General features: G+C 35.8%; 1 protein-coding gene across 5 annotated transcripts in view; it reads left to right on the top strand.

The window, feature by feature from the left end:
- The window catches only part of UBR5 (ubiquitin protein ligase E3 component n-recognin 5), a 137,706-nt gene that overhangs the window by 50,260 nt on the left and 75,123 nt on the right, over positions 1–12,323 (top strand). For 3 of the 5 annotated variants that reach the window (XM_070383073.1, XM_070383070.1, XM_070383069.1), the window contains exons 6-9: positions 6,161–6,350; positions 6,901–7,060; positions 7,666–7,815; positions 9,553–9,764. In XM_070383073.1, the coding sequence (XP_070239174.1) occupies positions 6,161–6,350; positions 6,901–7,060; positions 7,666–7,815; positions 9,553–9,764 (712 nt within the window). The remainder of the gene's footprint in view (positions 1–6,160; positions 6,351–6,900; positions 7,061–7,665; positions 7,816–9,552; positions 9,765–12,323) is intronic. The other 2 variants (XM_070383072.1, XM_070383071.1) reach the window with 1 other exon arrangement.

Raw genomic sequence — 12,323 nt, 5'->3', positions numbered from 1 at the left:
TATTTCATTCGGAGAATGCAATGGCACCCCACTCCAGTACTCTTGCCTGGAGAATCCCATGGATGGAGGAGCCTGGAGGGCTGCAGTCCATGGGGTGGCGGGGGGTCGGACATGACTGAGCGACTTCACTTTCACTTTTCACTTTGACGCACTGGAGAAGGAAATGGCAACCCACTCCAGTGTTCTTGCCTGGAGAATCCCAGGGACGGGGGAGCCTGATGGGCTGCCGTCTATGGGGTCGCAAAGAGTCAGACACGACTGAAGTGACTGAGCAGCAGCAGCAGTATTTCATTGTATAGATGTACCACAGTTGATTTACATATTCAGCTACTAAAGGACATCTTGGTTGCTTCCAAACTTTGGCAGTTATGAGTAAAGCTGTGTGCTGATTTTTGTGTGGATGTAGGTTTTCTGCTCCTTTGGATTAAATGCCAAGGAGCACAACTGCTGAATTTTGTGTTCTAGATTTTGGTCATTCTAATAGGCATGTAGTGGTGGCTTGTTTTTTTTTAAAATTCACATTTGCTTGATGATATATGAAGCACCTTTTCGTATGCTTATTTGCCCAATGTAGCTCTTCTCTGGTGAGGTTTCTTTTAAGGTCTTTGGCTCATTTTTCCATCAGATTGTTGATATATTTTGGATAACCATTTTTTAATCAGATAATGTCTTTTGCAGTTATTTTGTCCCAGTCTGTAAGTTGTCTTTCATTATCTTGACAAGCATCATTTACAGAGCCAAAGTTTTTGACTTTAATGAAGGCTAGCTTATCAGTTATTTATTTCATTGTGCCTTTGGTGTCATAGCTAAAAAGTCATTGCCAAATCCAAGATTGTCTAGATTTCTTTTCTGCTATCTTCTTGGAGTTTTATAGTTTTGCATTTTACATTTAAGTCTGTGATCTGTTTTAATTTTTGTGAAGGTCTGTGTCTTTTTTCCATGTGGATGTCCAGTTATTCTAGCAATGATTGAATCATTTGCAATGATTGAATTGCTTCTTTGTATTGCCTTTGCTCCTTTGTCAAATATCAGTATTTATGTATTTATAGGGGTCTGTTTCTGGGCTCTTTATTCCGTACAATTGATCTATTTGTTTTTTCTCCAGTAGCACACTGTCTTGATTACTGTTGCTTTATAGTCAGTCTTTGAAAGTTGGTCAGGGTCCAGTCAGTCAAAAGAACTTTGTTCTTCTGTATTGTGCTGGCTCTTTAGATCTTTTGCCTTTCCCTATACATTTTAGAATCAGTTTGTTGATACAAAAAACGTGGTGGGATTTTGATTGGGATTACAGATGATGCATTTTTGGCAAGAATACCACAGAAGTGATGATGTGACCTCATTGCATCATATGTGGAGGCACATGATATTGACCTGTCTCATTACTGTGATGGTTATCCCTGACCACTTAGTTAAAGTGATGTTTGCCAAGCTTCTCAAGTATAAAGTTACTATTAATATTTCCCCTTTTAAAGTTACTATTAATAGTGCCGCCTTTGTAATGTATTTTGTGGGGAGATGGGCTTCCCTGGTGGCTCAGCTGGATGCTTCCTGACTATGTAAATAGTCCATTTTCTATCATATTTTTGCTCATTAACTTTAGCATCCATTGATAATTTCTTCCTTCATTACTGTGGTGTTGGCCAAGTAGTGCTTTTTAAAATATGTTTTTATTATTTCTTTTACACTCATTAATTGAAATTTGACTGTAAGGAAGAACTTTTCCTCCTCCCCCATTTCTTTCTTATTTATTCTATTTTATTCTGTTACTGCTGAGTTATTTATGTTATTATGGTCTCATGGATATTTGTTTTATTTTATGGTTTATAATCCATTGCTGTTTCTGTTGCTTAAATTATCCTATTTAAATCCTCTTCTCTTTATAAATAAAGCTTGGATATAACCAGTTATAATAGACTACATGACAAGATGACTGGAAGAGAGTAGTGGAATTTTATGTCTTTGGTAATAAAATACACAACAAAGATGATAATAAAGGAGTACATTTGAGCTTGAATAAAAACCTTAGTAGAGCTGCTCCAAAAGAAGGTTAAGGCTAATTTTAAGACTTTGGAAAGCGGGGAGAATCATTAGTTTTTGTGTTCCTCTTACTTATGCTTGATTGTATTCCTTTTTTGAATCATGTTTTTATAAACCTGCCCCACCCCAACAGACTCTGTGTTTTCGCATTGGGTTCATGATCGCAATTCTGAAAAACGTCACAGTGTTCCCCCTGACTAAGCCATATGTTTACCTTTATTTGGTCTTGCAGATGTCCACAAAATGTAAGCACTTAAAGGCTGATTGTTTCTCTTGGCCTGTATGAAAATTTTTCTCAGTTTGTTGATGGAGAAATTGTAACCAGTATTCTCTAAATTAAGAAATTTTAAAGTCAAAAATGTTATCTGTCATAATAAATTTTCTTTCTCTGAGTTGTGTTGTTCCCCCCTCCTCACATTCCTATGTTGATTATAGTAAACTTTAAAGAAGCTTGCTATTTATTAGAGAACCTAAGACATACAGGTGCAGTCATATCTGAAAGACTGTCCCCACAGACCTTGGTCCCCAGCCTCTTCCTTCAGAGTCCTGGCTTGTTCCCTTTGGGTTCATAGAGGAGTTGTGAATCAGGTGGTCTCTGAGAACTGCATTTGAAAGATTTTGGCATAATTAATACTGTTTTTCTTTGCTGTCAGTGTGGGTAATTGAGAATTGATCATGTATTATGACTGAGCATTCTTAGGAATAAATAACAGTCAATGTTTCTAGGACTTTTAATGTTTTTCCCTTGGGGCTTTTGCTAATTGGCAGTGTGCTAAGGCTTTCTAGCTGCGTTTTTTTTCTCTTTCATAATTACTCAAATTTATCCTGGGAGATATTTTTAAAATCTCCAGGATATTTTTGTTAAGCGCATTTCAGTTGGGCAAGAACACCAACTTTGAAGGGGAAGAACACCAACTTTGGAGAAAGAGAGTGTGTGTTTAAAGAATGTTTAAAATGGAAATATTAGTTTCTAAAGTCTCTTCATCCATTGTTTGTTATCACCCATTTTTAAAGGAGGCAGCTAAACAGCTCATGTTACCATAGAAGTCTACAGGGCCATTGTTACCAAATGTAAACCTCCATTTCTCTCCTACCCCCCGCCCTTTAATCTTAAGAAAAGCTGCAAACTTGTTTTTTTTAATGGGAAATCTTCTGACTTAAGTGTTGAAACTAGTTGATATTTCCGTGGAAATAAATGTGCACATATGCACAGGCACACACATACCTATCTAGTATGTGTGTTTGTATGCTTGTGTATTTGTATATTTTCTTTTAAATAAGCTTCATATTTTTGTACAGTTTTAGATTACAGAAAAATTACAGAGGTAGTACTGAGAATTCTTGTATGCTTCATGCCCAGTTTTCACTATTAACATGTAACATAAGCCTGGTACACTTTTTATAATTAATGTATGTTGGTAAATTATCATCAGCTGAAGGCTGTAGGTTGTTCACATTCCCTCATTTTTTTCTTAGTGTCCTCTTGCTGTTCCAGGATCCCATCCAGGATACCACAGTAGATTTAGTTGTGATTTCTCTTTAGGCTTTTCTTGATTATGACAGTTTCTCAGACTTTTCTTGTTTTTGATGCTGTATAGTTTTTTAAACTAGCCAAGTATATGGATAGGACTTATGCCATGGGTATTAAGATTGTTATCCCATGGGTATTAAGATTGCAAACTGTGGATTAATTCCATACTATGCGTGATTTTCCCAGTTGATTGGAGTCACTTTGTGTATCTTGAGTATTATATAATGGGTCAAATTGTAGGATTAATTTGATGAGTGAGGTGTGGATAGTAGAAACTGGTTTTTACATTATTTTTGAGGTTAATATTAAAAATATGTATATCTCACTATATATGTGTGTGTATATATATATAGCGTGCGCGCGAGAGAGAGAGACAGAGCTCACTGTAATCATAGACAAAGAGAGGATTCCAATACTTTTCTTTTGAAACCACTGATAAACCTCTGTTAATGTATACTTAGTCAAACGCCTTGCTCTTTCTCTGGACAGCAAGCTGGATAGAGGAATGTTTAGCGTTGGTTGAGGTAGGAAGTCTAGTAGGTTGTTTGGATTCCAGCAGAAGAAATCCTGCACTGTGGGTGTGGGTAGGAAAATGTGGTATTTTCCATGGTAACAGTCAGGTTAATGAATGGGCAAGCCAGAGATATTTTGACCTTTGTCTTTCAACTAACCTCAGTTGAGGTTTTGTGTAACAGAGATTGCAAATTGGCCGTATAACTTACTGTCCAAACTGGGAAATTTGGGAGTGAAAATAATAATAATAGGCTCAGACAGTATGCTGACTCTGGTGTTATCTCAGGCAAACTGGGGACAGAACAGTTACACTAATGAAATCTCTTTAAGACTCTAGTGTGGTTCCTCCTGATTTCAAGTTGAGATAATAAATTTAGCTTTTGACTGTTAAAAACTTCTACAAGAGTAGTTCCACCTGACTTAATTTTGACAGCTTTCAGGAAACCATGAAGTAGAAATGCTGATTTAATATTTTATTTTAATATCTATTTGTATCTTTCATTGATCCTATATTATTTTCTGTTGCATAATTGTCACAAAGCATATAAGTTGAAAACATGTCTGTTTTCTAGAACATAGCTTTTTTTTGGATAACACATGACTTTATATTTTTTAAATCATGTTTAGAAACACATTACATGAAATTTATCGTCTTTACAATTATAACTGCACACCTCAGTTGAATATAGTCATATTGTTGTGAAGGAAGTCTCCGTAACTTTTTCATCTTGTAAAAATGAAACGTTATCTCCATTAAACAGCTCCCTCTATCCCTCTCCCTAACATCTGGCAGCCACCATTCTACTTTCTGTTTCTATGAATTTGACTACTTTGGATATCATTTGTGTTTTTGTGATTGGCTTAATTTCTCTTGGCCTAATATCTTCAGAGTTTATCTGTGTTGTAGCATGTGTCAGGATTTCCTTCCATTTTAATGCTGAATAATATTACAGTATATGTATATCCCACATTTTGTTTAACCATTCATTTTTCATTGGATATTAGGTTGCTTGTACCTGTTGGCTCTTATGAATAGTGCTGCTTTGAACATGGGTATATAGATATCTCTTTGAGACTCTGTTTTCAATTCTTTTGGATATATACCTAGAAATGCAACTGCTGAGTCATACATGATGGCTCTGTTTTTAATTTTTTAAGAAACTTTGTACTGTTTTCATAGCATTGCACCATTCTATAGTCTTAGCAACAGTGCATGAGGGTTCCAGTTTCTGTACATTCTTGCTAACACTTGTAGTTTTCTATTTTTTTTCTCATGGTAGCCATTCTAATGTGTGTGAGGTGATATGTTATAGTTTTGATTTGCATTTCTCTCAGGGTTAGTGATGCTGAACTTATGCTTATTTGGCCATTTGTGTATTATGTTTGGAGAAATGTCTATTCACGTTCTTGGCCCATTTTTTAAGTCAGGTTATTTGATTTTTGTTGTTGTTGAGTGTAAGAGCTCTTTATATATTCTGGATATTAACCTCTTATTAGATACATGATTTACAGATATTTTCTTCCATTCTGTACGTTGCGTCCTCACTCTTGATTATGTCCTTGGAGGCATAAAATCCACTGGGATTTTGCTAGGGATTGTGATGAATCTGTAGATTACTTTAAGCAGTCTGGACATCTTAACAATTTTAAATCTTCCAAGCCATGGATACAGGTGTCTTTCCATTTATTTGTGTCTTTAAAATTTAAGCTTTGAATTTTACTTTTTGCATTACAGACTGTTGGTAGTTATGTCCGATAGGTCGTTCGTGCAAAGAGGAAATGTATTATAACTCATTTTAGAGTCGTATCTAGAAATGCTAGGTATGTGGTTCTTTAAAAAAGCAGATGCGTGGTATTTATCTTTTAAAAGTGAAGTTATATTTAAGCATTAAAAAAATTAGAACTGTTATTTTAAAGCTCAGTTCTATTATCTTGTTCTGTCAGAATACCACTGTAACATACCATGTCAGTTAGAAAAATAGCTTTTAGCTTGTCCTAAGAGAATGAAAATGAGACCTGGAAGAATCTTGCTGAATGATTATTTAAAATGCTAATTCTATAAATTCTCCAATAATTTAGAAGTCGCTGGAGTTCTGGAGTGGGTGGAAGTGGAGGAGGATCCTCTGGTAGGTCATCAGCTGGAGCGCGAGATTCTCGCCGACAGACTCGAGTTATTCGAACGGGACGGGATCGAGGATCTGGGCTTCTGGGCAGCCAGCCCCAGCCAGTTATCCCAGCATCTGTGATTCCAGAGGAGCTGATTTCACAGGTATGGATCCTGTGGAACACTTAACATAAGAGCAGGACAGGGTGAGGTTTAACTAAACATAGTGGGCTGTAGCCATGGTTTATGGTAGCGGGTCCCTTTTCTGGGGCATCGTCCCATCCCAGGGATCGAACCCAGGTCTCCTGCTTTGCAGGTGCATTCTTTACCAGCTGAGCCACAAGAAAAGAAAGAAAGTGAGGTTGCTCAGTCGTGTCCGACTCTTTGCGAGTAACCCTACCAGGCTTCTCTGTCCCTGGTATTTTCCAGGCAAGGGTACTGGAGTAGGTTGCCATTCCCTTCTCCAGGGGATCTTCCCAACCCAGGAATCAAACCCGGGTCTCCCGACATTGCAGGCAGACGCTTTACCCTCTGAGCCACCAGGGAAGCCCAGCTGGGTCACAAGGGAAACCCAAATATAGTGGGCTGTAGCCATGATTTATATCATGAGTTGTGAAATACTGCTTTTCTGTTTTGATCCTAGAAAACTCATTTTGATTTTTAAAAAAGTTACAAAAAAGAAAATTAACATAGCACTCCTTATTTTTTATTTCAGGCCCAAGTTGTTTTACAAGGCAAATCCAGAAGTGTCATTATTCGAGAACTTCAGCGCACAAATCTTGATGTAAACCTTGCTGTAAATAATTTACTTAGCCGGGATGATGAAGATGGAGATGATGGTGATGATACAGCTAGTGAATCTTATTTGCCTGGAGGTTGGTGGATCACCATCATGGTTCTCTTATCTAGGGAGAGGTGTTTTGTTTGTTTGTTTTTTTTGACGGGAATGAAATGAAATGAAAGTGCAGTGGGTTTTCTGACTGTTCTTTCTAAGGTGGTAGATATTTCTCCCTATAGTGTTTGATTGTAAAATCTTTTTTAAGGGAAAATAGGGACGTATTTCTGCTCAGTGGACTTGTGTTTCGTCCTAATAAAGGCATGGATGTATATGCATAGCTTTATTGCTGACTGACAGATGCCTCTGGAATGTTGTTCTGATGCTGTTATTATTACTGAATATGTAATAACTGCATTTAGATTTTGACTGTATCATCTCTGTGATGTCACAAGAATCTTAAATAATGATCCTTTTTTCTTGTGATTATTTAGGATGTAGCCCAAGCAATAATCATGCAGTTGATGTTCTTAAACTCTGTGTTAATGATGTTAACTGTATTTCTTAGGTAGTTACTGCTTCTCTTCTCAGGTTATGTCAGTAGTCAGCTTCTGATTTTAATGTTTTAACTTTAAGGGATTTTTTTGGTGGTCTACAGATTTTTTTCTCTGTATCTGTTTCATTTATATTTGTTTCACTTTATAGAGGATCTTATGTCTCTTCTTGATGCTGACATTCATTCTGCCCACCCAAGTGTCATTATCGATGCAGATGCCATGTTTTCTGAAGACATTAGCTATTTTGGTTACCCTTCATTTCGTCGGTCGTCACTTTCCAGGCTAGGCTCATCTCGAGGTAATTGTGCATTTATTTCTTGGTGATTATTGGCTGACTGGAGAGCTAGTGGTAGAATTCTTTGTATTTGAACTTTTAATATTACACTAGATGAAATCATTATTTATTAGTGTTCTCGGAAGCTTTGGCATTAAAATAATTATTTTTGATTTTTGAAGAGCCACAGTAGAACTTTATAGATGATTTTATCTATTAATGCATTATAGAACACATATAAAGGATTATATTTTATCTAACTATATTTTTGAATTTAGGAATATGGATTCTGAACTAAAAGCAGAATTCTACTTAACAATGACATGCAGCATTCATAAAATAAGTCTCTCTAGTTTATTTGATTAAAATAAGGTGACTATCTTCTTCATTTTAAATCCAAAAAAAACTTTTGGAATGAGATTGATCCATAATAAATACATACAAATACTTAGCTTATTAAAATAGTATTTTCAGAAGTTAAAATCTTGAAAAGCTTTAGTTTATAGTAGAATTTAGAAAGATTTTGAAATCGTACAAACAGAAGCCTTTCTCTGTATATGTTGACATATATTTAACTGATATTTTAACTTTTTAAAGTCAGTATATTTACTTTTCAGAAAGTAAAACTCCTTGATTCAAATAACAGGAAGGAATCAGCTGTATTATATACTTATCATTAGTAAACTGGAAAAGATGCCATTTTACATTAAGACTGTACTGCAAATGCCTACTATTTGGAAGCAGTTTTAAAACAACAGTCTTAAAATGATCTTTTAGTATACTGAAACTGTTACGTAATAGCTTACAAATTCTTTAAAAATAAGTGAATATTTTACTGCCTTAAATGCATCAAGAATTACATTTCAAATATTCAGTATTTAACAAATAGCTCCTTCTAAATTTCTTCCTTTTGCTTTTCCTTAGGTCATTCTATGTGGGCATCTCTTTCAGTCTGAACCATATGAAATTGGTGGTACTTGACCATGTTTGACCTGCATGGATGGCAGTTTTATATGGTTCAACTTGTTTTTAATCCTTAATATCCAAGTCTTTGAAAGTTTAATTGCCTAGTTAAAACAGTAATGTGTGAGCAACCTGAAAATTTGTTTTAAAAAGTTTGTAAGCCAGTTTCAGTGGTAGCGTTTTTATAAAATAGTCTTTCTATAAAGATTCTTAAAATAGAAAAAAATTTCTGATTTCTCAAAATTTTTTAAATAAGACTTTTTATCTTATCACAAAAGATAAGATAAATCACAAAAATCTAGTCTGTAAAATTACTCTAAACAAAGATTATCAAAAATTTTACAGTTAATGGATTTTTATTTTGCCCTTTTAAAGTTTTTTCCCCCCCATGTGTAGAATCTCTAACAAATACTTTTTTTTTGTTTATGTATCTAACATGTCAAAATTTTAATTTATGAATAGTTTCTAATAGATAAATTTAAAAAGTTGTGGTAAGCATTTTTAATGAAAACTAGAAATTTAAAACTCCATGTAAAATGTCCAGAATCCAGTTTGAGGCAATTCTGCTCTAAAAGCACATATTTGGAATTCAGAAAAATGCTTAAAGAACTAGTGTACAATTTTCATACGTTCACTTGAAAGAGTTAAATGTTTTGAATGTTGCATGTCAGGCTTATTAGATATATAGTTACATTAAATTCTTGTGGGTGGATAAACTGCTGTTAGTTGCATCCTGAAGGGTCTTTACTAGAGAGTGGCTTACTTTTATCCCACTGGTGTGACCCAATTGCATACCAGTTCTCCTTCTTCCCTTAGAGAGAGACTCTGAGCTGTTGCGTGAACGTGAATCCGTTTTACGTTTACGTGAGCGAAGGTGGCTTGATGGAGCCTCATTTGATAATGAAAGGGGCTCTACCAGCAAGGAAGGAGAGCCAAACTTGGATAAGAAGAATACGCCTGTTCAAAGTCCCGTGTCTCTTGGAGAAGATTTGCAGTGGTGGCCTGATAAGGTATTTGAAAAAATCCCCATCTCTTCCATTTTAAATGGATGCCTGGCACACACGTTACCACCCCCAACACCCCCCCAAAAAGGTTTCTGTTTTATTTCAGGTTTTTGTACTGTCATTTAAAATGCAGACATAAAGTGATGTTTTTGTTTCTTTTAAAATATAAATAATCTTGATTTGACACTGCAGGAATCATTTTAACGAGATGTGTTCAGTGGTGCTATTTCTTTTTTCTACTTAATGAAGTAAATCAGAGGCATCGGGATGGCAGTTTCAGATAAGACATAAGCATTCTGTTTCAGGATTTCTTTTCTAGTGACACTCGCACCAGTAACTGATGGTATATTTCTTGATAGAAATTTGTTTTGTGCTGTCGAATGGACCCAGTGTCTGCAGAGCAGGTTTCATTGATACAGACATGCATATGAGGGCAAGATTAGGAATCTGTGTTTCTTTGATTAGGTAGCTTTCCTGATTGATGTCAGCGAATTCTGACAGGCTCTTTGCTCTAAAAACTTTGGGAGACAAAGCAGGCTGGACAGGAAGAAACTGAGGGAGTGATGCTCTGCATCCTGAGGAGTGGTACATGGCGGGCTTCTAGATAGCAGCCAGGACTTAAGTGGTGTGAACCTTTAAAACTCCATCACTGCTGCAAGGACACATCCTGATGATGGTGTGTAGGTTTCACTGTCTTAAGAGGCAGGTGGTTCATTTTCTCAGGTTCCTGTAGGAGGCCATATGCTGTCCATGTATTTCTTGGAGTGCCTGTTTATTTCCAGATCCAGTTGGATGAGAGATTCTTTTAAGTAGAAGTAAAAGAAGATAAGAACTTGGTTATCTGTAGCAGATAAGGACGTTCTGATGTGCATTTCTTTTCTTTCTTTGAAGTTGACTTTGGAATATTAAAGGGAAAATATTATTTAACTTTCTGAATTTGTTTATTTTTTAATAGTTATTGTGAATCTTGATGTGGTTAATTTTCCTCTGTATTCAGCTCATGTGGAAAGCTTGAATGCAAGAAGGAACATGAATTTTAATCAGTCTCTTTGTGAGCAAAAGGTTATTCTGTTTTCTTTGGCAGCTGACAAAGTTTCCCTGAATTGCATTCTCTTACTTATTTCCATAAAACCAGAAATGTTCCAGTTTCTACTTTTACTTCATATGGTAGAAGGTGACTTAAACCATTGGGCTTTTTCTTTTCTTTTTTTTATACATTGTTCTTTGTTTCCTGTTTCTCGAGAGCCTTGATCGTATTAGGGCTGCATCTACTTCATATTGACAGGAAGTAATGGAGGACTCCTGAATCTTGTTTAATAGTGCCAGCACATCTATATTAGTCTAGTCTTCTTCAGCATGTATTTGAAAGTGTTTTGAGCAGTTGGAGTTTAGCAGGACTTTTTCCTGGCCAGTGTACACTTTGTTAAGAGTTAGCCAGTCTTAGTTGGCCTTTACTGATAGGCATGGTTTTAAGTACAGCTTGTTTTCAGAGGCAGTTACTAAGTTCATCATAAAATTTTGACACTGTATAGGCCTGACTTAGTGTATATTTCCATGGTTTGTTTAGACGTTGAATGAAGGAGAAATAGCAGTATGTGCAACAGAGTATGCCGTACCTATACTTTTTTTTTTTCCCAATAAAGAAAAACCTAATTTAAAATGTTTTTTCTGAATAAGAACTACTTTTTATTAGCTTGTGACTGAAATTAGGCATCAAAAATTTCAGTTTAGAGAAAGAAAATAGCATAAGCCTAACTAAACTGATAAGTATTATCCTGGTTTTCAGCAAACCATTAAGATGATTTGTAAGGCTGAATGCTATAGTCAGAAAGAGAATGCAGAATTGTTAAGGGGAAAAAAACCTTGCTTTTGGAACAGTGTGCAAAATTATCGTACAGGAACATAGGATAAATTCCGCATGAAGAAATAGGCACTATGGAGGCCCATATTTAAATGTCCTCCGTAGTTGGAGATGGTGGTCCCTGAGGAGTGGAAAAGGTTTTTGCGGGGTGCTTGATAGGAGACGGAGAGTGCAGGGAGATATAGGATGTCGGCACACACTATTTGCAAATCGTCTCTCTTTTTTGCTTTTTTTTTTGGTGGTAGGAGGAAAAAGGAGTTGTCCTAGCTTAATTTCAGAAATGACCTAATTCAGTATTTATAAATTCTAAGTTTGGTTAGTGTCCATGGTATTTTTCCTTCTTTTGTTAGGGTACCTGAGAAATTCCTTTGTTAAATTAATTGGAATAATCTTGACTTTGCCATCACCTATTTAGAGGAACAGCTACTTCTTCAAAGTTTCACCATTTTCTAGGCTAATACAGCTGCTTCAATGGTGAAATGTGGAGTAGGAAATTGGTATAGCCACTATGGAAAACAGATTCCTTAAGAACTTAAAATAGAACCACTGTATGATCTAACAGTTTCACTTTTGGGTATTATCTGAAGAAAATGAAAACACTTAACTGGAAATACATGTATCCTCATGTTCATTGCAACATTGTTTACGATAGTCAAGATATGGAAGCCACCTAAGTGTCCATCAGTGGGTTGATACACACACAC

Source organism: Bos mutus, chromosome 14, assembly GCF_027580195.1.
Source record: "Bos mutus isolate GX-2022 chromosome 14, NWIPB_WYAK_1.1, whole genome shotgun sequence".
Classification (NCBI taxonomy): Eukaryota; Metazoa; Chordata; class Mammalia; order Artiodactyla; family Bovidae; genus Bos; species Bos mutus.
The sequence above is the reverse complement of the archived record's forward strand: the minus strand, read 5'-3'. Positions and strand labels throughout refer to the sequence as shown.